General features: G+C 45.1%; 2 protein-coding genes across 8 annotated transcripts in view; one reads left to right on the top strand and one right to left on the bottom strand.

Annotated features, from left to right (window-relative positions):
* SBF2 (SET binding factor 2) overlaps window positions 1–15,834 on the bottom strand; it is a 230,887-nt gene extending 215,053 nt beyond the window's left edge. For 4 of the 6 annotated variants that reach the window (XM_030273779.4, XM_030273781.4, XM_030273784.4 and 1 more), the window contains exon 1: window positions 15,695–15,834. In XM_030273779.4, the coding sequence (XP_030129639.4) occupies window positions 15,695–15,749 (55 nt within the window). In that variant the 5' untranslated portion in view covers window positions 15,750–15,834. The remainder of the gene's footprint in view (window positions 1–15,694) is intronic. The other 2 variants (XM_030273780.4, XM_030273783.4) reach the window with 1 other exon arrangement.
* Window positions 15,835–21,620: 5,786 nt separating this feature from the next.
* ADM (adrenomedullin) lies at window positions 21,621–24,505 on the top strand. Of its 2 annotated transcripts, none has more exons than XM_030273790.4 (4): window positions 21,621–21,757; window positions 22,342–22,455; window positions 22,752–22,892; window positions 23,370–24,505. In XM_030273790.4, the coding sequence occupies exons 2-4, from the start codon at window positions 22,358–22,360 to the stop codon at window positions 23,671–23,673; spliced, it is 543 nt and encodes a 180-aa protein (XP_030129650.4). In that variant the 5' UTR covers window positions 21,621–21,757; window positions 22,342–22,357; the 3' UTR covers window positions 23,674–24,505. The 2 variants fall into 2 exon arrangements, with proteins under 2 accessions (XP_030129650.4, XP_030129652.4); XM_030273792.4 differs by having other exon boundaries at window positions 21,627–21,757; window positions 22,345–22,455.
* The last annotated feature ends 1,471 nt before the right edge of the window (window positions 24,506–25,976 follow it).

The following is a 25,976-nucleotide window of genomic DNA, read 5'->3' as shown; positions in this document are numbered from 1 at the left end:
TAAATTCAATATATTCTTGCAATATATGACTAAGCCAGCTCATCTGAAATTTTCAACTGAGGGCCTGTGAGCAACATAATTCAGGCAGCAGAGACAGACAAATCCCCTCTCTCTTCACTTCCTCCTTTCGAAAGCTGTATATTCACACACACCTCCCTTTCATCTGCCTCAGATCAAAACAATCCTCCTCAAATCTGAAATGTGTAAAGAAGGAATCCTCCTCGTAAGAGCCCTTCTGAGAGCCCCCGCAGTGACAGCGCTGCAGAGATAACACGCAACTCACTTCTCCAACTCCCTCGCTCTAGCCTTAAAGCCAGGCTTTATTTGCAGTCCCATATCACACATCACTGCAAATTCCTCTCCCAGACCTTGCACAAGCCACCCACATCCCAACCCAACCTGTAAATATTACTTAGCAAATGCCAACATGCAAGATGTTAGCTCTGCAACTCGCTCTTTCCTGATCTACTTCCACCCCTCTGCAATAAGAAGCTGCCTTAACTTCCAAGTCCCTGTTCCCTCTCCACCACCTTCATGGGATTCTTCGTCTACACTGCACCCTTGATCTCTAATAGACAATGTTTGTCATCTCTTCCACTGTCCTTTTCCACTCCTTATTGTTATTTAAAATACTGTTTTTCTATAATGCTTCCTGCCTCTAAGAATTTGCAGAGCCGCAGTCCTTTAATGAGAGGAACTGGAACATGGATCCACACATGCTCACACCCCAGCAGGTATCATTCATATGTGTCACATCTCAGCAAACCTCCTTGCATCATACTTGATACAAAATCTGTTCAAGCAGAATTTTGTGACTGGAAGGCCATCTCAACTGTCTACTACAACATTAATTTTCCCACAACTTCACAGCAGCTGCCACAGATCTTTGGGTACTGAGATGCTCACTGAAAGTCCACACAGAATTTTAGACAGCACCCTCCTTACATGCACTAGTTTCTTTCAAAACCAGGCTTAGTTTCATTTAAAACAAGACTAAAAGGATAAAAAAATCAACACAAGTTGATTTCAACCTGTTCACTCAATCTTTAACAACAGATTTGTACTGTACATATGTTTTTGCATTGATTAAGGAAGTTTCAAAGCTTTTCTTCTACTCAACGCATAAGTATAAGCAATCATAAAGGATAAGGAAGCAAGTTTTCTCTTTTTTCACAGAACTAACCAGCTGCTAAGATTTGTTTATCTAAGTCTGCGTGCCACTGCTCACCTACAGATGATGGAGAGTGACAAGTCATTTGGGAGTTTCCCACCCTGTATATTTCCTGTGATTCCAGTAGGCTAAAACAATTAAATAATATTTTGATCTCAACAAAGCAAGATTTTTATACAACAGCTGTAAAAACGCACATTGACAATAAAAATTTCTGAGTGTATTCAACGTTTTCCTCATACAAAACACTTTCAGAACACAGATGATAAATGATGCATTACAAAGAAGAATGATTCACATATCCTGGTAGGCCAAATATTTTGTCTGGACTGACTATAGACTAAAAACAGAGCAAAAAAACAAAGAGCTTCCAGTAACCTGAGCATATCTTATGGCCCATATGTATTTAGTAAAAACGAGTTCTTTACTCACCTGCCTGAATGGTATCAATGCCAACATTCAGGCTAGGTGCCGGGTAACCCCACACTGGTGTGTGCAAGCCAGGATTCTGAAGCAGCGTTCTCTCTCAAGAGAATTTGGCCCTGAGGGTTTAGGCACATTTGGCTCCACATTCTCCAGCACTCCATCAGCTGGCGATGTGCAGGGGAGGCGAGCGAGGCTCCACAGTTCTTGGCCTCCTGTCATGCCTGAGTTGCAAAGGGCTGGTGTGGCACTATCCAAACGCCCTGCAGAGCCCACTGGCAGCCCTGCAGGAACACTTACCTGGGGAACACTCTGGAACAGAGACTGAATGGCTTCCAGGTCAAAATAACAGCAGCTCCTATTAACAAGGGTCCCATAAACACCCACAGAATGCAATTCCACTCCTGCCTGCTTGACTGACCCCAAATGAAAGGAATCCATGCCAGTGACCACAGGGGCAAACAGCAGCACACTGTCACAGCAGTCACCATCACCTCCTGATGTCATCCTGCTCAACTCCTGCATGACAAACTTTGTTCTTCACAGCTGCAGACAAGCTCCAAACAACATGTTTTGCTTCCAAACCGAGAACAAAAAGCAAGGGGCTACTTCAAACAGGCAATCAAAATGAACACCATTGTTTGGAACACCCTCAGCTGTCCCAAGTTACACACTATTTGTTTGTGTTCTGGCTTGCAAAGGTTAACAGTATTTCATTCCCTCCTTGCCCACAGACCCCAGCTGCCAGAGTGATTTAAATTAAGTGGGGATCAACACAAAGAATGTGAATTCTTAAAAATTATGCTGTATGCAAATTTCTTTTAAATCCATAGACACAAACTTTGAAACATCACAAGTGTTACTGTGTATACTCTAGCAACCTTCCCTAAAGCTGAACTGTGCATAATGTGAATTGCATTTTGCTCACTTAGCACGTAATATTTCACCTGGTCTCCATACAGCTAAACAAGTACTGCAAATGCAGGTAAATACTTACTTGATTGGAAAAAGACCCCAAAAAATCAAGCAGGAAGGCACAAAATAAATTAAAATGTGTAAATGTGCAAAATTATTATGGTATTTTGAGGGTTTTGAGAGTTCTCTTAAAACCATAATGTAAGAATAAAGTATGGTTCTGTGCTTGTGCTAAATCACCTATTTCCTTACTGCCATCTCCTGCCCCATAAATAAGCTACACTGCCAAGATTTTGCACATCCAAATGCACTTCCAGTGCATGCACCATTAGCAGTAAAAATAAGGGGTTTTTAACTCCTCAATGTATATTTTGCAATTGCAAGAAACTGAAGGAACTGGTGGTCTGAAATGACAGCACAAACAAAGCAAGCAGAGTCAAATCCACAATTAAATGCCATGACTATGGGCCCGTAATTAATTAATAGAACATAACCTCTCCCTTCTGAGGCTGTGGCAGGCCCGGAATCTTAACTGGAGCATATTATAATGTGTCTGCCACAAAAGCAGGCAAATATTCTCCTAAGTGACAGTAGACAGTGTTCTCACAAGTAAAACTGCTCCTTGCAGAGAGGTTTCCTACAGAAACGTCTGTGTGACCAATGGCCTTCAACCCAAATAAATAAATACACAGTGACCCTGATCTGAAGAAATTTAGTATTCAAGACACCCTGTTCCTTGTCTGTAGCAGCACTACCAGGGCCATTCCAGACAAAAGACAAAAAAGTGCAGAAATACGTCACTAGTTCTGTTGTTTAGGAAATAATTGGCTAACTCGTTTCTCAAAGTCCCTGACCGTTAAAGTATCACCCTACTTAAACGCACCCCAAACAACCCAAAATTCAGTATGCCTAGGGACATCCACTGAATGTGCTTTCTACAAATTTATTCACTACACACACTCAATCATTTTTACAGTAGCAATAATTTTATCTCCCAGACATGAGATGTGAGTCATTGTGGGGTCCAATGCCTGGTTTTTGGTTTGAAGTGGGTTTTGGTTTGGTTTTGATTGATGTTGCTGCAGGCTGAAACACAGAACATAACTGCACCTGTTCTTTTAATATACAAACATACATATACAAAAATATGTTTATATATATATATATATATATATATATATATATATATACATAAATTATTTATTTTCTGAAAATGAAAATAAACAGAGTAGAGGAAAAGATAAGAATTCAAAGTGATCCTGAAAGACTGGGAAAAAAGTTATGAAAAAATGTTAAGAGCGTGACTAAGGAGAACTGCAAAGTGGCAGAGTTAGGCCAGAACACCTGATTGCACATAAAGGGGATGACCCAAATGTGGTTTAGGTAAAAGGAATGTAGAGGTTAAAGCAGACCACAAAGCGACCCTCAGTGTTGTGATGCTGAGAGCTAAAAAAAAACAAATAAAAAGCTCAGAATAATGTCACGGAACTGCCCACAAAAGCAGCAAGTACCAGTGTCACTCTGTATTTTGGTAAGATTTCATGTAAATGACCAGGTCCAGTTTGGTCACCACACTTCAAGGAGAAAAGCAGTAACAGGCTGACAACCGTAGCAAACCCACATGACTCAAACACTCTGAAAAGTCTCCTGAGGAGCACTGGAATAGGCTGCCAGAGGAGGCTGTGGAGGGGCTCTGAGGATGAGGCAGGACCTGCCCCAGGCAGCAAAGGCTGCAGGCAGAGGAGAAGGGACCCGGCAATTCCCGCTGGTCCTGTCCAGCCTTTAGGGTCTGGGTCACAGAAAGCAGGGCTGAGCAGCACCTCTGGGATTCACCCAACCCACTCCTGGCCCCTACGCTGCAAGTCCCAATACCACAGTGGTTTTGGGTGGGCTTTTTTCACAATTCCACAGTGTTTATTTCTGAGTTTACTGATGCCATACCAGACTTTAGGCTGAAGTTTTACAGAAAACTGTCCCAAAAAAATTCCAAGAACTTTTCAATAAGTAACAATAGTTAAATTAGAGACCATTACTACGAATTCTTTCTCACCACTAAATATATTTTGGCTTGTATTTATCAAAATTGCATTTTATCCAAAATTTGAACATTCAGTATCATGAGCTCTGTCTGGAGCCCTTCATCACAAGCTTTAGATTCAGCTATTCGGAATTACTTTAATTACTTTCCTTTAATCATCCACAAGTCTCAAGCATTAAATATTCCACTTCCTCTTTTAATTGATATTTACAGATTGAACAAAAAAAAAGGTCTGCAAAATTAATTTTGGGAGTCCATGCTACCAATTTTGACCAGGTACAGTGACCACTTGCACCCATCCTTTACCAGCAGGTCAAGAGAGGTGATTCTCTCCTTCTACTCTGCTCTCCTGAGACTTCACCTGGAGTGCTCCACCACCTCTGGGGTCCCCAGCAGAGGAAGGACAACCCAATCTAGTGGAAGGTGTCCCTGCCCATGGAACCAGAGGATCTTTAAGGTTCCTTCCAACCAAAACCATTCTATGATCCTTTAATCTATACATAACTCTTGAGACTCCTACCATTAAATCAAGAACAGCTTAGATTCAGACATGAAAATTTGCTGCTAATTAAGTTTGGCAAGACCATGTTGACAAAACCCTTGGTCCATCTGCTGTGAAAACTGTAGAAAGCATATGGTGCTTTATACAACTACATTAAGATCACTGAAGTCCAAAGCTCCTCTTAGCAACCATCAAATGCAAAAGAAGATAAAAAGATCCAGAGTTTTCATAAAATCATCAACCAAATCTAATAAAACATAAATTTATATTTTGGTCTCTGCAAATCTATTTTCAAAGCTTTAAGAGAACAGTTAAGACTAGGTCGGGAGTACATACCAGACTTAGTAAGTAATGAGGGTTTTCTACTGCTCATTTCTAGACTTTATATGGGGATTTTTAAACAGAACTGTATTCTGAGTCTTCTGCTTCAGTATTTTATTAGTAGCCATGGCTCTTCTTGTTTTCATATAAAAATTAAAACAAGAAGAATTACTGATTTTTTGGGGAGTCAGGGAGGAGAAGGAGAAAATAAGTTAGGGATAGGAAACAACTCAACTCACAGACTTTATTATAACTTTAAGAACACTGGCTTAGAATAAGCAGAACACACACAACTCAGTTACAAAGCAAAATAGGAGAGCCATGGGTTTTACTTTCCAGCATCCTATCCTTAACCATCACAACTTTGGGAAATGAAACATCTCCAAGGTCTTTTCCAAAAGACAGAAACAATGAGTTGCAGACCAGTTAAGGCCTTTCTTTAAAAAATTATTATTGTTATCATTACTTGTATCTGAATCTTACCTCTAGGTTTTCTAACTTCAAATAATGGCAAGCATATTCTCAAGAAAACAACAGATTATGAAAACAATAATCCTCTGAGTAAGGCCTCTCAAATCCTACCTCACTGTAAAGAGCAACAATCCTCATTTTTATTAGAATTAAGTATGGCTGTAAACTGCTACCTTCTGTCTTCTACTAGGCTATCAGCAAGAAGAGCAGCTCTGATTATCAAAAACTGTATCTAGAGACTAGACCAGGCAACCCCCATGCTCTTGAACTGCAGTTTTCCAAAAGGCTATTTACTAAAACACTGGCCATATTTTTGTAAATTAAAAACAAAAATAATAAAGAAACCCATAACCAAGCACGTAAACAATTTTGTAGGAATGCAAAAACATCTTACAAGGTCAGAAAGGCACAAAGCATGTTTTCTGAGCTCTTTTCAAGACCACTCTCTCACAAAAAATGAGTGACAGTCTTGCCTCTCCCAAAAAGATGCCATGTGGCAAAAGAGAACCAAATGATAAAAAACAGCCTCCACAAAATTATTTTGTCAAACATGTATGATCTCATCTCTTTTAATAATAAACACTATAAACAAAACATTTTGAAAACACAGTGCTGAAACAACAACCTCACAGAAGTGTCACAACTTGACCGGACGCCGTTTACTCAGTGGCAAACCTGGTATCATTATTTACGCACGCTCACCAAACAGGAAAGAGAATCTTTTGAAAGAAGAGTTTTGAATTCCAAATCACAAACATGTGGCTCTCTATGGCTTTGTTTTCTTTTCAGTTGCCTGTAGCTGAAACAACACAGCCCCTTGCTTTGGCTGGCCTGCTGAAGTGCAGTGCCATCACAGCTGCAGGCTGAGGGGCTTTGGGATGCTCCAGCTCTCTCTGCTGCTTCCCTGCTAGAAAGAACCAACTCCTCAGAGCTGGAAAAGGGAACACACAGTGTCACTCCAAATCCAGGTGCCTCACCTTAAAGCATGCTCACAGGTAGCTTGAGTCAAAACCTCAGCCCGTGAGTGGAGTAGCACAGAACCGGCACCAGTGTCTAAAATCACTGCCTCCAGCTAAAGGGCAAATCTGAGACCCTCAGAGGTGTTCTCTTAACTCACTTCAGCAAAGTGGACCAGAATTTATCACTGAATAAAAGCATTTCAGTTTTACTCACTATAAAATACCCAGGGAAGAAACATTCCTCTGCAACACTTTGAACACTTGCATGGATTTCTGAACACAAACTAAATATTTATTACTAAAGAAAATATCCTTTTATTCTGTGTGTATGCCTCATTATCTTATTTGTCCTGGAAATACCACTAAAAGCATCCATTCCAAACCTTGGACTTTCTACCACTGCTGAAACTTACTGATCATGAGAAGCTCATGCTAATTAGCTTCCTATTTTGCAAAAGCAAGCAGCTCCTGAAAGGCATAAATAAGAATAATTTGATAATTGCACTTCTAAGAGATTGTAGGGTGAATCTCAAAGGCAATGCTCAGGCAGCAGCTCTTTCCTCCCTTTACAGGAAATTCCAACTTGTTCCTCAGCTGCAGCTGGACACAACCTATGGCTCAGGCAGAGGCCCCAGGCTAAGATCCTTCACAAAAAGCAAATTCTGCCTGGCAGCCCACTGAACAAAATACACTGAAGGAAAAAACTCAGAGACTGAAAATTCTAAGAACTTGCAACCTAAAAGAGGAAGATTCTAAATAGGTTAAATTACCCAAAAAAATATGGCAGAAAATGTGGGTTAAAATCCGTGTTTTAGAGAGGATTTAACATTGGTTTTATCACCAATTTTTCTTTGAAACTTTCTTTTAAAAATTCTACATTCTTTAAAAATTTCAAACCTACTACTTCTCTCTTCACTATAAAAAAAGAAGAAAGAAAATGGAAATCCTCTTTTAAGTTCTACTAGAATGTTTTGTACTAAACCTAGATTAAAAATAGCATATACCAACAATATGGACCACTAACAGCCCAGTCATCACTCGAGCTTCATAAAACTACTATGTGTTTTTCTGGGAAAATAGATTTATTATGAAGAAACAGCTCTGCAGGAACAAAGCATGTGGCTTTCTTCTATTTTTATGCAATTGCAATTTGCATGTTTATGAAAAGCAGTCTGTGTAACAGAATTAAAAAACAACGCTTTCCTATTTTTTTTAAAAAGTACAGTATGCCCATTCAACAATATTTCAAGAATTAAAATTCCATTGCAGTTGAATTTATTAGAAGATCACAATTTTGTCTTTTGAGTCTAGAGTATTTTGTTAGTCACATATACAGCTTATTCTTACTGCCATTTAGGAATTAGATTTACAGTCCAGAGAACAATAGTCACAAAAAAGGACAAGCGACTGCATTTCTTCATCCAAAACAAAAATACACATGTTAAATGCACAAATTTAAATTGTGGAAGACTTCAACAACACATTAGTCAAACTCAAAGGTTTCCTGAGCTTTAACTAGTGCAGTTATAAAAAACTAAGAAACAAGAGTGTGATGTTTTTTAGATACACAAATAACTAACAGCTACAGGCATCACCAATGGTGCTGTCTGTAACTATTTTCAATTATTTTTTACTTTAACAAACTAAATGCGTCATATAAAGTCTCAATGGTTGACATCTGTTTCTAGCTCAATTATTTCAATAAAATTTCACACCAAATACTTTTTCTGCTTCCAAGAAATAAGACTGGGGAGAAAAGGATTTGTTTTGACCTAAACTAAAATTCTATCAAACACACTTTTAGGCCCAAAATTTATAGAAGGGATAAAACTGGTGCTTGTGTGATTAATTGGAATTTGTTTATTTAAATATGAAAGCCATAAGAAATCAGACTGAGTGGCCAAGAGAACTTCATCTCAGAAAACCACAGAGTAGATAAGGAGAGTTAAATGGATACTGAGAGCAAGAGAAGGAAGGAGAAAGTGAGAGAGATGATAAGGCAGAGATTCTTTTGGAGTAAACCCAGAAGACAGAAATCATTCTAAAGTACCAGAATGTGTCAAATACAGTAAGCAGAAGTGGCCAATGTCTTATGAAGGGTTCCTAAACCAGCAGGAAGTGACATGCAGCCCACTCCAGAGTCTGACACCACTCCATACTCCTGCCATCACTGTCTACAGCAGCTGGCAAAAGGAGCTCAACAAAACCCAGAACCTTCCACAACTGAAGTCAAGGTTCCAGAAAGAAGAGTTGTCATCCCTTTTCACCCACGAGTATCTGAGAAATCTTCTGCCAAAATGTCTCATCTTCCTTCCAGCTGCTATTCCAGCAGACCCAACGTGACACTCTAACATTTAAAAAAGACATTTTCTATCTTGCTGAAGATCAATCCAAGCATCAGATAATAGATTTTCTGGGGTTTTAAATCCTAGGAAACAACACATGAACCATGGTAAAAGGACATGATAAGGACATTATTCCTACCTTCGATTTTTTCCCCCTTGAATTTCTTTCTGAATGATTGATTTTGTAAGCCCAGTAACATTCCTTTGTCTCTTTTTATCCGCTGAGGTCTCCCATGGTCCAATGGGGTTTTGCATGCAACTATCCTGAATTTGTATCCAGAATTATGATGAGTTTGTTTTTTTCTTTATCTCAGTTTTCCTCCACAACAGCTACACACAACTCCAGATAATACTGTCACCAAGTGCTGGTTCTGGCTGCAGGAGTGACAGCCTGTCAGCCACATCCAGCTCAATGGAAATTTTGTGGTTACTTTGACACCTTAAGCATAACACTACCAGAAAGGGAACAAAGAATTCAAGCTCTGTTCAATGATTGCATTTCTTGATAGTATTCATTTTGCAGGAGACTGAAAACTGAGAACTGTGAACATTAGAGACATGAAATCAGGATCTATCTAGTCACTAGCAGATAAGCAATAACCAGCATGTTCTTGGCTCAATGAGCAGGGATTTAGCTGCCAAATCCCAATCAACACTAATTGGATTGTCCTTGACTTCAGAACATACCACTGACACCACAGGAGTAATTTATTTCAACAAACACATATAAATGGAACACAGTTCCCAAAACACCAAGCAGAAGAAAATTAATCTCATCAATACTGATAATTCTATTGTTAGAAATTATTTTTTTCACTATAGAAGCAAGGAGCCTGAAATTCTCATGCTACTGCAATGAGGAGTAAGAGAGATGAACCAGAGGAAAAGCTCCTACTCACCAGTACATATTTGCAGGATACAACTTTCACTGACAGTTTTCGAGGCTGAATCTGCTGTTGCACATTTTACAAATGATTCCACAGTGGCTGTGGTTCTCCTCTGTGAGCACCAGTAACTGGGGAGGTAGCTGATACTTTAAACTGATGTCAGAGAACTACCACAGCAGTATAATTCTATTCCTCACTCTTAAAAGACAAGACTGTTATGTTTGGGACATTGGACAAATTAAATGTCAGTCTCATTGTCCCTCCACTGAAAAATATGATCGTGGTTATAGAAAGCCAGAGCATACATTATTCAGGCTTACATAACAAACTGTTTTCCATGAACAGGCTGCAGGAAAAGTGTCTTTTTGTCAGATAATCCATGAAGTTAATCCAGGACAGAACAGGGAAGAGAGAGTTCCTTGACTGCAATGTAGTCACAAAGATAGGAAATGCTACTTCCCTGAACATAATCTGTGTCCTCATATTTCAGAACAAGTAAAGACAGCTTACAGAGAAAAAAGAAATCAGCCTCCAGCAATACTGTAGTTTAAAATGAAAGGCTGAAAAAGAAGTAATTTTATTGTTGTTGTTGTTATTATAATGGCAAGACTAAGTGAGTAAAGAGTCTGAAATCCAAGTTCTTTAAAAATGTTCATTACAAATGTGTGAGGGAAAGAACATCACCATAATCTCTGCTGATTTTAAGATTTGTCGAAAATTATAAATTCATAAACCAAAATCAAAATAATTTAGCCAACATTATGTACTAGAAGAAACTGCTTGAATATTTTTAGGAATACATACTACCAAAAAATACTGGGGGTCCTCCAAGCAGACTTTCAAAAGAGCTTTATCTCACAAAAAAAAAAAAAACAAAACCAAAACCAAACAAACAAAGAAACAACGAAAAAAGAAACAAACACCACCACAATCAAAACAAACAAAACCATATGCAATGGAAATATTTTTTCCTCATTCTGTTTCAGCACAGTATTATGGAATCTGTAGTATTTGAAAAGGAAAGCACAAGGAAGACATTATTTCACTGATTGATCAACTAATTTGTTTGCAAGTCCTTTGGGCTGCCATGCCCTACCCATGCCACAGCCACCTGCAGCCATCTCCTAGCAGCAGCCAGGCACACTCCTGAATGCTGCTCCACTTCCAGCACTATATCTGATGCTTCATTCCAGCTACAAAATTCTCCTGCTATAATAAGAAGGATTTAGTTTTTGTTGCTTTTTTAATCCCTTTGAGATTTCCCTGGATTGCATTTGAATCAAATTAAGCCACAGCACAGATAAGAAAGCCACTGAAGTAACAGCTTTATTCCTTTATTTTTCTACATTTTGTTTTACAGAGATTGCATGCCATGGCATCAAGCAATCATCCACTCCTTATACACACCCTAGTTCAGCAAAATGCCCAACTGTGAACACACAGCAAATACACCAGAAAATCCTCATGATATTATATTCTTCGCAGGCAAAATCTGCTCACAGGAAAATAAGCAAAAGAATCAGACAACTCCATTTAGAAATTTCTCCCACTCCATCAACAATCACTTGTCTTGTTTCAAAATCCTCTGAGATACAAAGCTATGTTATACAATAAAGGCTTCCCTGAAGAGGAGTTGATAAAAATCAGAACAGAAACAACCACAACAGAGCCTACACATGTTATACCAGCATTTATCAGTTGTGACAACAGCCAAATTAAACTGCTATACTGTTGCAAGCCTTCTGTCCTACACATTGCAACTGCACACAGAATGAGGAGCAAAGCACTTCTCTGTTCTCTCAGAGCAACCAAACCTCACAGAAAATATCTTGCTCCACCTCACAGGTTTTCTCCTTTAACTTCTGGGTACAAAACAGCATCCTACAGGAAAGCTGCTACAGGTGTATGGGATAATTAATCAAATCCAGTCTTTGGATCCTCTCTTCTTTATCCTTATCTTTCAGCTGCTGAGCTAAGGAAGACACAGAATGTTCTCTCTTTTCCTTTTCCAAGTATCACTGGATGTACATTCTAGGGATAAATTTATCATTAGGGCTTATACCAGCAAAACCAAAAAAAACCAAAAAAGGCATTTTCTCATGCCCTTCTGTGATCTTTGCAAACATCTGTGTTCTTCCTAAATCCCATCCACATTCCATTATTCAGACATATTAAATGAGAATTTTTTGGTGAAGCACATCAAACACACTTCAAAACCCATGAAAAAATAAAATGCATGACCAGTAAGGTCTCCTGGGATTTCTCCTAGCTGTTAACCCAGAATGCTTACATTTGGTGGCACCTTTGCTCCTTTCAGAGTCTTCTCTATGTGCCTTTTGTAGCCAGTTATGTAACAGCTTTATACTGTGCTGATATGCTGGGGGGAAATGTGGTTATCTACCTCAGCCAAGGTTCAGCTGAAGGCAAAATACACCAAGGTTGACGGCTTTACTCTGAAAAAGTGTCCCTGAAATCCCTCATGCCTTCACTGTTAGGAAAAAAAAAAAAAAAGGAGTTTAGTAAAGATGGGAGATTTATAAATCTGGTTTCTCCAACTCTGTCAGGACACTTAACACACACTTCTGACAGCAGCTCCTACTGCTGCCATTCTGAGCAGTGGCTCAGAACGAGTTCTAAAAATGCACAACAGCCATCAAACCTATGATCCACTGCAGCTCAGTTTTATGGTGAGAGACACAGACCGAGCAACTTAAGTGGTAGCACAGAGCAGTGTACCTGAAACACAGAACAAGCTGGGTGAGTCAGGTCATCCTCAACAACACAAAGACTTCTCAGCCCCTAAGTACCTGCGATTCCACTGACACTTTTCAACAGCAAAGCTCCTTCCCCGCTCGGGCAGAGCCTCTGTGTAACTTGCCAAGCACGAATGAACTACCTGGCAGGCAAATTATCCACGGACTCTCCTCGGTCTCCTTGGAGCAGGCAGGAGACTAAGGCACCTCACTAACACCTTTGTGCCCCAGGCTCTAGCACCATTTAGGCTGATCTAAATTCAGGGTGTATTGATCTGTCTTTCAGCACGTTCCTGACCCTCCTTCATGCCAATACTGGCATTCATCTAACATCCTGATGAGCCAACACTGTTTGAAAAATGGGCAGGAAAGTAATCCAAGGACAATGCAGCAACACAGGTAACACATCCAGCAGGAAAGGTCTTTTGGATGGGTTAGTATCCTAAAGTGAGCTGGATCCAAAAGAAGACTTAACACAATAGGAATGGCAGCACTAGGGCTGCTGTAACATCCATTTACACAGGCCTAGACCAGACCAGGATGGACTTTCACATGCTTGATTCCCAAAGGACACTCTCTGGTTTATTCAAGGACAGTAAAACTCTTCACTTCCCCTGAAGACTACGCTGGATAAAAACTTGTAGCATCAGTAACAAAGTTGTTCCAAAATAAGAAAAATCTACCAATCTGCTCTTAATCCGTATAAACACTGCATTTTAGATATTTACAGCAAATGTTTTTCGAGTAAAGCCAGAAAATCAGCACCTTTACCACATTTTCAGGGGTAAGATATTAGCACATGTAAATAAATCCATAAAAGCAGTGAGAGGAGAGCCAGCAGACACAGTGGGGTTTTCCTGGGAGAGCAGTCACTACTATAAACACCCTTCCCTATAAACCACAAATGTTTATCACCCAAATGCTGCTGACACACAGGTTGGGGGGAAGGGTACAACATTTTTGTTTGCTTGTTTACACAAAGCTATTCCACAGATTATGCCTGGGAAAAAAAAAGAAAAAAGAAAACACTGCAAAATGTAATTACACTCAGCATTCAAATCAAGCACATTAAAACCAAGCCAGAAGGTAGATGCAGATGAAAAAAAAGAAACATACTTAAAAATATAAAAGTTTCAAGAGTAGCTAGTCTATAATCCTAGAAATGTTTGTCCCTGTTTTTCATGTAACAGTAAGCATAATAAGTGCATCAAAAAACTAGAGTTTTATAAGAAAAATAAAGGTCAGTACTCCATGTATGATGGGATTGCATGTGGGGGTAAAGGAATTTGGAAAACAATGCATGCCTAGTCTTCAATAGAATGTTGTTCCTTCAAGCATTTTTCTTACAAAGCATTAAAGTAGCAACAAGTAATTTAAATAATAAAGTCTAAACAATTACTTTCTGGGCATGACCTTTTTAAATTAAGGTTCAGAAGTTATTTCTGAATCTGCTCAATTTCACCCATGCAAGCAATTCTACCAAACTTCATGAGACAATTTATGTACAGGAAGTTAAATACATATTTAAATGCCACAGATGAAGACATTTTACAGACATAAAGCTTTCCAATGCAATCTGTAATTTCACTTCGCATACTCTGTCAGATTGATCATACCCATGAAGTAAGCATCCTACTTGCTTTGTCCTCTTAAAAGCACATCTGGGTTTTCTGGTTGCTTGTTTTGATTTGGGCTCTCTCTACTTTGTCAGGGAAAATGTTCCAAACAGGAGAGAGAAAAAAGGTCTTTATTTTTAAAATAAAATACTTCTGATTTCACATGGGTTGATTTTGACAGTACAATTAGGACAAACCTATTATCAAATGGGGTGGGAAGGGACACCAGGATGTAATTAATAGAATAATAACTGCAGAATAGTAAAATCCAAGACACCCTTAGCAGAACTTTGCAAGACATTGCCTCTTTAAACCCACAAATAAAATTATTTCTCTACAAATTGTATTTCTTTAAAAAAAAAAAAAAGATATGTTCTGAGTTTTTTAGCTGCACTTTTCGAATGAACAAATGAAGTAGCAATTGCTACTTCAAAGAATTACTCCGAGTAACAAACTTGAGTGTTGTTTGGTTTATGCATAGTCAAATAAATTAGGGAACATTCGACTGTTTAAAATATTGTTTATTAACAACATACATTCAAAGGATCGCTCTGAAATACGCAGCACAAACACAATCCAGTTGACAATCACTTCGTTTTCCAGTCAGTTTAAACACTGGTTTGAGGACTCTGCAGCAACAAAGCTGGTACCATAACGGAGAGTTACGTAACACAAACCACTCTCTCTCTCTGCCCACAAAACGCCAGCAGATAACACCACTTCCCTTTCCCCCCAGCAGGCAGAACGCATCCCGAGGCTTTAGGCAAAGCACCCATTCCTTCCCCATTCGGTGTGCGGCGCTCCCCGGGGGGCCGCGGCACCGTTCAACAGGCGATGGGTGCGCAGCGGGACGGGGCACAGCCGCCGCTCGCCGAGCGCAGCCTTTGTTCTGCCGGGAGGCGCGGCTGCCGCGCCCCGGCCGGCGGGACGCAGGTGGGGACCGACAGCCCCGGCGCTGCCCCGCGGCTCCGGCCGCCGGGCCCGGCACGGCCGCGGGCCCCGTTTGAACCTGCCCGCGCTTTCGGGAAGGAGCCGCAGCCGCTCCCGGCGGGCGGGGCTGCCCCGGCCGGTCGGTGCCGGAGCCCCTCCGCTTCCCCCCTCGGGCAAGGGGGATTAACCCTTGGCTCGCCCCGCTGCCCTCGCCCCCTCCTCCCCGGGCCGGACGCGCGCCCCGTGCGCGCCGCAGTCTCCTCCTCCCGCGGCCCGGCCGGAGGCGGGCGGGGGCCGGGGCCGGGCAGGAGCGCGGGGAGCGGCCAGGCGCGGCGGGGCAGCGCTGCGCGCAGCCACACCTACCTGTCTTCTCGTGGTCATAGCCCACCACGATGAAGTAGTCGGCCAGCCTGGCCATGGCTGCGCGGGGCGCGCCTCGGCCTCACCACCCCAGCGGCTGCGGCGGCGGCTCGGGGCAGGCTCAGCATCCTCCGCTCCGCGCCCGCCGCAGGAGGAACGGCACCACCTCAGCCATGTTGGAGGCGCGGGCACGCCGTGCGCCTGCGCGCCGCCCGGACCGCTCGCCGTGACCCCGGGGCTGGGCGGGGGCTGGGGCGGCCCGGCCCGGCCGTCCCGCAGTGCCGCTGCCCCGGGCCGACCGCCGTGCCGGGACGCCGCTGCCGCCGCCGCGGCCTCCCTGCGCAGCCCCCGCGGGCGGGGAGGGCCCGGCGGGGGAGGTCCGCGCCCCGCCCGCGTGGGGCTTTGTCTCCCGGCAACCTCCCCCTGCGCGGCGGCCGCCTGGGGGCAGCGGGTGCGGGGCTCGTTCCCCTTACAAAAGACGCTCGCGGCGGGTCGGAGCGCTCTGCGTGCGCGGGGAGACGCAAGTGTTTGAGCGGGGCTGCGCCTCGCCGCTCCCGCGGGGAGCTGCCGGCGCCGGGCATCGCCCTCGCCGAGCCTCCGCGGAAATGGAAGCCGGCGGCGAGAGAACCGCGGCCCCGCCAGCCCTGCCTGGGGAATCGGGGATTGCGCTTCCAGAAAGCGTCCCGGTCACGCTTTGTCCGGGGGCAGCGGGGGGAGCCGTGCCGCGGCCCCGCTCAGCTCTGTGGCGGTGCCGAGGGTCGGCACGGGTCCCCTCACAGCAGCGCCCCCGGCCTGGAGCGGGCTGTGCTGCCCGGCCCGGCGGGTACCGGGCCTGGCAGGGCGCTGGCCAGCGGTGCCTCGGCGTGACCCGGGAGACCTCGGACGTGCTGGCCCGGGCACGGGCGGTGGCCGCCGGGGCGCTCAGCGAGGCCGCGCCGGGAGCTGCCGCGGTGCTGTTTATAACGTGCAGATAAGGCGGGCACCTTTAGGACCGTGGCCCTCGAAAGCACTGTGGACTTTGCCAGCAGTCGCGGAGATGCTGAGGTTACACGAGCGGACAGTACAGCGCTTGGGTCGCTGGCGGAGCCTGCAGAAACCACTTTGATAAGCTTCTACGTAGGTCCCGTTTGACAGCACAGAGAGAAGAGCCAGCGCGGAGGACATGGGTTGAACTCCAGCGAGGAGCAGTCCTGGATGCCGGGCTGAGTGTGCAAGTGCAGCAAACTGGCTCCCGACGATCCACCCTAACGTGGGACCCAGCAGACAAGTCATTAGTGGTCTCAGAGACATCTCTGCTTCAAACACACCGTTCTTACACCTCTTAGCTGGGACATAGTGATGCAGTGTCTTGCTGATAAGCCAGATGCAAATTGGTCAGGAAGCTTCAAGCAGTGTTCCCGCTTGTGCCTTCTTAGCGAAGGGCAGAGGTTGACATCTCCTCGGAGTCATCAGCTTCGTGATTTAGCTGTTTTGAAGAAAATTACATGTGTAAAGATCCAATACTAATACATTTCCTTGTTTAGGAGTAAAGAAATATATGTCATATATACATTAAAAAGATTGACCATACTTTTTGAGAAAGGGATGCACTCTGGGGTCAGTCACTTCTAGGTAGAAGTTAGGTTGGAACATCTTTGTTAAGTTGTGCATAGGCATTTTGGTTGCAGGACACAACAACAGTTCACAAAAGCAAAGGACAATGTTTTGTACAACTAAACAAAGTTTAAAGACACTAAGAAATTACCTAATTTGGAGCTGAAATAGAACCTTAGAGTTATTGTATCTGCATTCATAAAAAGGTTCAATATGCAATAATAAATCTCAGTAGTAAAATCTCACTGCTCTTTTAACACAGCACCTCTAGCAGGAGAAAATCACATCTTTCCTAGGACATTAATAAATGCTGGTTCAAGAGAACAATGGTTATTTAGTGATTTCCCAGTAATGCTAGTGCTCACTTTACAGCCTTGCTCCTTCTGCCATCTAGATCAGGACAGCCTAGGTTTATAAAGTTTATAAGAAGTGGCACATCTTAAATACGAAATAGAAAGTTCAGTTGAGCTTATTTATTTCACAGAATCACAGAATGGTTTGGGTCAGGAGGGATGTTAAAGGTTATCCTGTTCCAACCACCCCCTTGCTACAGGCAGGGACACATTCCACTAGACCAGGTTGCTCAGACTCATCCAGCCACACCACAAACACTTCGAGGGATGTGGCATCCACAATTTCTCTGGGCAACTTCCCTTAAGTATAGAGCAATCTTACATTCTTATAGGACTTACGAAGAAGTGGAGCAGTTGTTCACCTAAATTCTAATGGAAAGTGAAACTGAATGTTCATCCAGACCACCGAACCTTAATTCCCTCACTTGCAGTAGGGTAGCCTGGCTCCTCACAGGAGAAGCAGGGGCTCACAGAGGACACCAAGGCACAGGTCTCCACAAGCCCCTACTCATGTACTTAACCCAGGAGAAGAATTGCAAGGCTGCAGCCTCTCCAAGAGCCTGAAAGCACTCAAGGGACAATGTTGCCACACTCACATTGTGCACTTGCCAACAACAAGGTGTGAACATCCACAATACCTTCTACAGTTCACTCCTCCTTCAGGAAACAGGGAATTCACACTCTGCCTGCAGTCTCTATCCAGTGTCACCCCAACCCATGCCAGAACAGGGGGCAGCCATGACCCTGACCAGGTTTTCCCCTACCAATAGACATCCCCCACTGACTTTGTAGGCTTTGGTATAGTCAAGCCTGTCAGACATAAGGCTCACCAAAGCACCTCCAACGGGACTACCAAAATGGAATCACCCCTTTGTTGCTGTGCTCTTGGGACTGAGAGAACTGGCTGAGTACAGGCACTAACAGTAAGGTTTTTCTGTGTGGAGCTTGACTGAGGTTTTAGATCCTTCAGGGGGTGCCATTCTTCTATTAGTATTATCTTTCTGCTGATTTCATGCAGCCTGAAATACAATCCAGTCTATTCATACTCATGGCATATGAATTCAGAACAATTTGTTTAAACAAAGTGAAACATGCAAAGGCACTTCCACTGGCTTCAAACAACAGTTTTCTTCCATAATCAGCACAGAATATTTGCCTCACAATGATTCCCCGTTGCTACCCACAGATTTTAGATGTTTTCTTTTCTAATAAATCTCAGCCTGAATAAAATGCTCTATTAACAGCAACTCATCTTCACCATGTCCCTGCCAGAGCAGATACTTGTTCTAAAGTCTTCTGTATGGGAACACTAAGAGGTTGAATGGTACACCCAAGATAAGCAGTAAACAGGGGCTGGCTGCTCCTCCAGGCCAGCTTCCCACCACGGATGAGGTGGCATCCAGGAGACCCTGCACTTCACATCACACGCTGGTCTTGCTGAACTGCTTGGCATTGCCTCAGACTCACAGCTTGTGAATGATATTGCTGTGGGACATTCTGTGGAATTGTTTGTTTGTTTGTCTTTTTTTTAAGGAAATAACTAGTTGTGGAATAATTTTTTTTAAGTGGCCACTGTTACATCATAGTACCAATTTAGTGACTATTGCTCATTTCCAAACTGCATGAGAATGCAAGTTCATAGAAAGAACAAAATGAGCATCTGAACAAAGAACATGATGTTTTGTGGTAGATTTGAACAAGCTTTACCTGCTGGCACCCTTTCACAAATCACATCAGCAACAAACTGATCATCTATGTGTCAGAGTTTGCCACCTCATGAATTTACTTGAAGTAATTTTGTATCACTGAGATGATAGTATGGAAGGCACATGAGAGTTGTGTTACTACTGTTATTAATAATCCTAAATAAACCTCGGAATTTTTTTCTGCATTGTTTGGCTTAGAGTATACAAAATACACTTTCCGTTTAAGCCAAGGATTTTAATGAGGGGTTTTCCAGCATTTGAGGAAACGTGTGATTTTTTTTTTTTTTTTTTTTTTTTTACTGGAATGGGAGACTTAATTTGAGTCAAAGCAATGCCTATCACATAAAATCCTGCCTTCTCATTTGGGGAAAAAAAAAAAAAAGTAAGATTCTGTTTCAACTTCTGCTAATCAAGGAAATGCTTGAACCCGCACGATCTTGAGCTGCCTCATGAGGTCTCTGAAATCCAGCCATCCCGGGATGATGCAGTCGTGCAGCTCTGGTCACGATACGGTCCCGTTCTAGACCACTTACTTGCCTATTTCTTCCTGCCTGTGTTTCCCCACGAAGCCTCTCGCTCTGCCCGTCGGTGCTCCGGAGCCCGGTCCGAGGCGCGGGCAGCGGGGCTGCGGCTCCGCGGGGCTGCGGGCGGAAGGGACGGGGCGAGCCCCGCGGGCTGCCGGCGCTCCGGGGCCGCCGCCGCGTCCCGCCCCGCGCTCGGCCGGGCAGGTGCGGCGGACAGCGGATCCGGGCTTGCCCGGCGGCCGGCTCCGGGCCGGGGCACCGGCCTCGCCCCGCGAGAGCCGCGCAGGGGGCTCGGGGCAGAAGCGCGGCCGGCTGATGCCTCCGGGGATGGGGAGCAGCGGCAGGCAATGCTCGCCCGCCCCGGCGACCGGGCCAGCCTGTCCAGCACAGGTAGATAGATGCCGGAGACAGAAAGCTCCAGGTGTCTGGACGCTGCTGGGGAGCGGAGGGAGGGAGGGAGAGAGCGCCTTAGACCGAGTGAGCCGTGCACAGGAAAGTTTCCGTCATCCCCCTGCACATACCTCTCCGGGGTGTTGTTATATACCGCGGTTATCTAGAAAGGCACAGTCACGAGCACACACTCACTCACTCACCTGACTTTTGAAACACTTTGCTTGGGGCAAGATGCGAGTGGAACATCTCTCCAGCTCATTCCTTCCTGCCGAAAGTCTCTCGCTGGCCAGGGGACCCTGGCGCCCCAGGACGCAGATCTCCGGGGGCTTTCCCTCGGTCCCGCCGAATTTGCACTGCGACAAGTAAGCGGAGACACGGTCCCTCCGCTGCCGGCTTCCAGCACCCCCTGCGAAGCCGGACCTCTGCATTTCTGAAGCGTCACGGAGCAAAGACGTTAAAGACTGTAAAAAACCCAACAACAAGGTGGTCAGACTAAGGTTTTGCTGCTGGCCAGCCGGGAGAATGCTGTAAGAGACCCCGATCCTGCACTGGTTCAGCTTTCTGACCGGGAAGTAACCGCACTCACGTCCGTGAGGTTTGCGGATAGGGAATAGCATAAGGCACGGCGGATCTTCCCAACGCCCGTAACCCCAGGCGCTTCAGTGACCCTGTGTTTGCCCCAAAGCAATGCCACTTGCTCTGTTCCAAAGCACAGAACTGGCCTCTAACCTTCATCTGCCAAAACCATTTGAATCGTGATCTACTTGAATCGATCAAGTAAATCAAATTCATTTTGTTAGATAAAAAATGCACCCAAGTCATAAATATTAATGATGCCCGATTTGCCACCTCATTACTTATGTAAAGAAGGCTGTCATTCCAGTTACTCATCATAAATTCACGTTGTCCAAATATGGGTTTATTTTTGGAACTTTGATATTTGATGGATTTTCATGGATTTTAGATTGAATTGAATCCGGTTTCCACTCCCCTGCTTTCACCCACCTGAAGCTAAGATGTCTAGAATGAGAAATTATGCTACAGACAGCATAAATATATTTCGGCGGTTAAAATGTCTGTCCCCAGTAAAACAGGCTGAGGGGCTCATCGGATTTTGCAAGTGGTGCCATGACTCAGAATCCTAAAAGCTGCCGTTATAATTAACAAAATACCAAGGGGGTTGTTGAAGATAATTTTCAATAATCCTCTTATTCCCCCCTCCGTGTTGCCCCCAATCCAGGTCAGAATGCTTAAGGAGTGCTTGAAATGTGGGGGTGGGGGGGTGCCAAAAGAGAGATCGCCCAGCCACGCCAAGGTCCACCCACTTCTCAGCGCTGCTCTATAAAAGCGAGCAGTGGAGCGCAGAGCTCGGCAGTGATTACTTCACACACACACACACATACACACAAAGGAGGAGTTCTCGCTCCTCAGGAAACCCTGCAAGCTCGGATCGCTACTACGAAAACATTTGTCTCAGTGGATTATCCTCACTGTCAGGTAAGAACTATTTTTTTCCCCCCGTCCTTGGCAGCAACAAAAGATTCAGGGGAGGTGGAATGCAAGTAAAATTCTGCTAAATTTGGACTGTTTGGAAGAGTTTGGAGTTATGCTGTGGAGTCTTGCACTGGCTCTTGGCATCAGCTGCAGTTCACAACATAAGATCCAGAACCAGCTGGCTCTGCGTGTGAATTGGGAAGAGGAGCTATCAGGGAATAAACTTCCCGGCATCAAAACACTTGCTGGAGTTTGGAAACGATGCGTCCGATAGCCAGCTCTCTCTGATCCTGTGGGTTTGCTAAATCCTAGTGCAAGCCGCTGGGGGTGTTCTGGAAAATCCTGCTGGTTTTCAGCCGCCTCTGCAACTAAACTCTCGACAAACGTAAACTTTGGAGGCTCTGTTATTTACTCTGTGATAAGTTGCTGAGCAAATATTAGCTTCTGGTTCATATCAGACACAAAGTCCCCGGTAGCCTGGGGGCTCTGCGAGGGAAGGAGGTCTCTGGAATCACCAGGAATAAAGGACAGTCCTTACTTGACTTTTATTAGCAAGCATGCTTATAGTTCTGCCCTCTTCCTTCCAGCAGGAGCCCAGCCAGAATGAAACTACTTCACGTAGCCCTGCTCTATCTCGGCTCTGTGACTTTCTTCGGGGTGGATGCTGCAAGAGTGGACGTAGCGACAGAGTTCAAAAGAAAGTGAGTATCGGAGCGCGCCCTCCTGCCAGCGCCCCGCGCCGCGCGTCGAGCTGCCGAGCCCCCGCGCCTGGCTCCGGCAGCGATCAGAGGCACTGGATTCCCTGCAGGAATTTCTCAGCTCCTTAAAGGCCTCGTGCCCTTTCAGGAAAGTTTGGGGGGAGGGAAAAAAAAAAAAAAAAAAGGAAAAAAATCTCGGCGCTGGCAAAGATTTTTTCGCCTCTCGAATCTATTTGGTTTGGCTACCGCCCCTGCAGACTTGCGATAACAGGCTCTCCTCTTCCCTTGTGCTCTTTCAGATGGACGAAATGGGCACTAAGCCGAGCCAAGCGGGACGTGAAGCCTGCGGGCTTGCTCCGAGGGCTGGGGGCAGCCGCCGACGTGCTGCCTCTCATACGCACCCAGGACGTGAAGGAGGATTCCCGACTCTCGCCTTCCAGGTAAATTCCAGCCCTTCCTGGGCTCGGGCACTTGCTCGACACACTGGAAAGTTTCGGGGTCCCCTCGTTTCCGGGTGTTTGGGGTTATTCTCGCTGTAGATCCTCCCCGCCCCAGAGGCAGGTCCTGCCCGGGCTGCGCATCGCGCTGAAAGCAGCCTCCCGCCTTCCTTTCCCCGCGCTCTTTAGCTGGCGGGAGATAGTAGCGCCTTTGCTGCGAAAGTCAGATATAAATAGTAACTCGAGCCCTGGATGCATAGGAAAAAGCAACAGCCCTAAACCGGCGGGGCCTCTCCTCGCATGGGCAGCAGGCTGTGCTCCGCGCTCCCGCGGAGGGCACAGCCGGGACTGCTGGGCACCGTCGGGACGAGCCCGTCTCCAGCCTGGGGGCTCCCTGCCCTCCCCTTCCCTCGCCCACCGGGTCCCCTCCTCCGGGCCCCCACTGCGCTCTTCTCATGCGCTCTCTCTCTCTTCCTGCAGCAACCGGGAGGATGCTCACATCCGCGTCAAGCGCTACCGCCAGAGCATTAACAGATTCCCCCACTTCCAAACAAAGGCGTGCCGCTTCGGGACGTGCACGGTGCATTGGCTGGTCGACGAGCTCCACAGGGCGGCCGTCAACGATAGGAACGATGCCGCCCCCCCAAACAAGATCAGCCCCCAGGGCTACGGCCGCCGGCGACGCTCCCTGCCCGAGCGCCGCAGCCCAGCGCACTCCCCCAGCTCCGGGCGGCGCCCACGGACGCGCCGGGCGCAGCCCCTCGCCGCCGTCCTGGGAGTCTGAAGCGCCGCAAGACCCGGCCGAGGCCGCCTCGACGGATGGACTGAGGCACGGGCTGAGATCCGCCAGGATTCGCGGAGAGCGCCTGCCCGGGCGGGACCCCGGCGCGCCCTCGGGGGGGCTGAGAAGGGCAGCGGACGCTGCGCCCCCCGCCCCACACGGACTCTGCCCCTCCCCGGGCCGGGCACCGCGGAGCAGCCGCCGCCCGCGACGCCAAGGCGCCGCCGCTGCTCCCGGGGGCCGGGCGGCCCTGGCCGCCCTCCCGCGCCCCGCCGCCTCGGGGAGGGGATGCTCAGGGGGGGACCCGCCGGTGGGCGACGGGCCCCGGCCTCGCCCTCTGCCCCCGAGGGTCGGAGGGTGCGCGTCAGCCGTGGGCAAGGACATGCCGCCCACATCTGCTCTACCCTCTGCGTTATGTGCACCCGGCAGGGAATCGGACACTCATTAGTCCCTGCGGGGACTGCGATATACTTGAACGTCACAGAGAGGAAAAGTGCAATTGTACGTGGTTTTTGTTAATTATAAGTGCGGTGTGTGTGGATCACGAGATATGCATCGGTATTTAAGATTGTTCTGTGCCATGTCTTTTTTTTTTTTTTTGGAAAAATATATTTTATTTTTATACGGTTTATATATATAAATATATATATATTGCATAAGGGCATTTTAAAACATTGTATCCCCTCTATTTTTCATATCGTGAATGTCAGACGTTAAACTCTTTTTCCATACCTTTTTTTATCTTGCATTCCAGACTGGTGAAAGATATAGAGAATGTATCAGCTGTTCTCCATGGGTAATATGTGAAATAAAATAAACACAATTACATAAAACACTTCAGTTATGTTGTATTTAGTGGGGGCAGTGGTCAAGATGAATCATTTCTCGGTGTATTCAGTCCTACTCATGCTAAACTAGAATGGCAGTCCTGGGACAGACCAAAACTCTTCCCTTGGAGACTTTGTTAGCAGCCACCTTATCTCACCAAATGGAGTAAACTCCGAGCCAGCAATGCATCCGAAACTTCCAGGGCAGGTCTGTAGAGAAGGCTCTAAGGCTCTTCTGCTCACACATTCAAGCCAGGCTGAAACGTGTCACAGCTTGGATCGATCGTGCAAGTTTATTTTTTGCCCTAATTAATCAGAGAAACAACTGCACACTTCAACATTGCACAACAAAGCAACAGATTTATTGAGGCAGCACGTTCCAAAAATGGTCATGGCAGCTTCCAAGGTTATTTATGTTGAAGGATTTCCTGGGCCACAGTTCAGGTTAAAGTTAAACGGTGACCGGTTCAGTGTGGGGAGAACATTTTGGATAAAAGCTTAGCATGAGGGATTTTGTTGTTTTGTTCTTTTTTGTTGTTTTGTTTTGTTCTCTCTTTCTCTTTTTTTTTAACAAATTCCAAGCACAGACCAGAAAACAAATGTGAAGCTAAACCTTATTAATGCACCAGCAGCACCATCTATTGGTGTCTACTCCTTGAACTCCAAGAAAATAAACCTAAAACCTAAACAAGTGTATTTGAATAACTTATTGGGTGACATGAAGCATTTCCTCTATTTTACCATGTCTCTGAACATAGTTAACATATACAGGAGAGGACTGGGGAACAGCAGAACTCAGTGCCTTCAGAAAAAATGAAGTAGGGATTTAATTTTTTAACCTAATATTAAATTCCTCAAGAACATATATTTACAAGAAAAATTGAAAAGAACTGGCAATGACACCTTTCCAGGAAACTGCTGCAAATACCATGGGTAGGGATCTATTGATGAGATACTTGGCATGTATTCATGATTTTTCTTTCCAAACTTTGAAGTTCTGCTCAGAATTGCCTATTTTTAGTTACTTTCTAAGCACTTTCAACTAAGATTTTTGAAATCCTGAGAGGTGGGTTTTCCACTTGAAACATTATTTTAAAAAGAAAGAAAACCAAAGACAATGACACTTTGCCAGTTTTAATTACCTCTTTGTTAGCAGCTGGAAGAGAATTTACCTGTCTCCTGCCCTTGGCCTTTCTGATCCAGATTTTGCAAGATGTAAGGGATGACACAAATGCATGGTCTCCAGCACAAGGTGTAGCTGTCAGCTGAGAAACAAGCAAGTAGGAACCTGGAAATTAGAATTGTTGCTGTTACAAGTTCAGTGGTGCTTGCACTGAGAAATTACAATGTGTAGGTCAAAACGTGATCCTACTCAATGTATACAGCACAAGAAAACAACGGCAACAGAACCATCCCATTTAATAGCTACAATATTTTCCTTGTAAGTTCCACATTTAGTATTCTTACCATCTAATTTTG

The sequence above is a fragment of the Taeniopygia guttata genome, chromosome 5 (genome assembly GCF_048771995.1).
Source record: "Taeniopygia guttata chromosome 5, bTaeGut7.mat, whole genome shotgun sequence".
Classification (NCBI taxonomy): domain Eukaryota; kingdom Metazoa; phylum Chordata; class Aves; order Passeriformes; family Estrildidae; genus Taeniopygia; species Taeniopygia guttata.
Note: the sequence above shows the minus strand (reverse complement) of the source record. Positions and strands in the feature narration are given on the sequence as shown.

What these genes read in the sequence shown, in the direction of transcription:
- ADM (XM_030273790.4), top strand. Translation starts at nt 22,358, where the DNA reads ATGAAACTACTTCACGTAGCCCTGCTCTATCTCGGCTCTGTGACTTTC. An exon ending in GCGACAGAGTTCAAAAGAAA is followed by an intron (nt 22,456 to 22,751) that starts GTGAGTATCGGA and finishes GTGCTCTTTCAG; the next exon opens with ATGGACGAAATGGGCACTAA. An exon ending in TCCCGACTCTCGCCTTCCAG is followed by an intron (nt 22,893 to 23,369) that starts GTAAATTCCAGC and finishes CTCTTCCTGCAG; the next exon opens with CAACCGGGAGGATGCTCACA.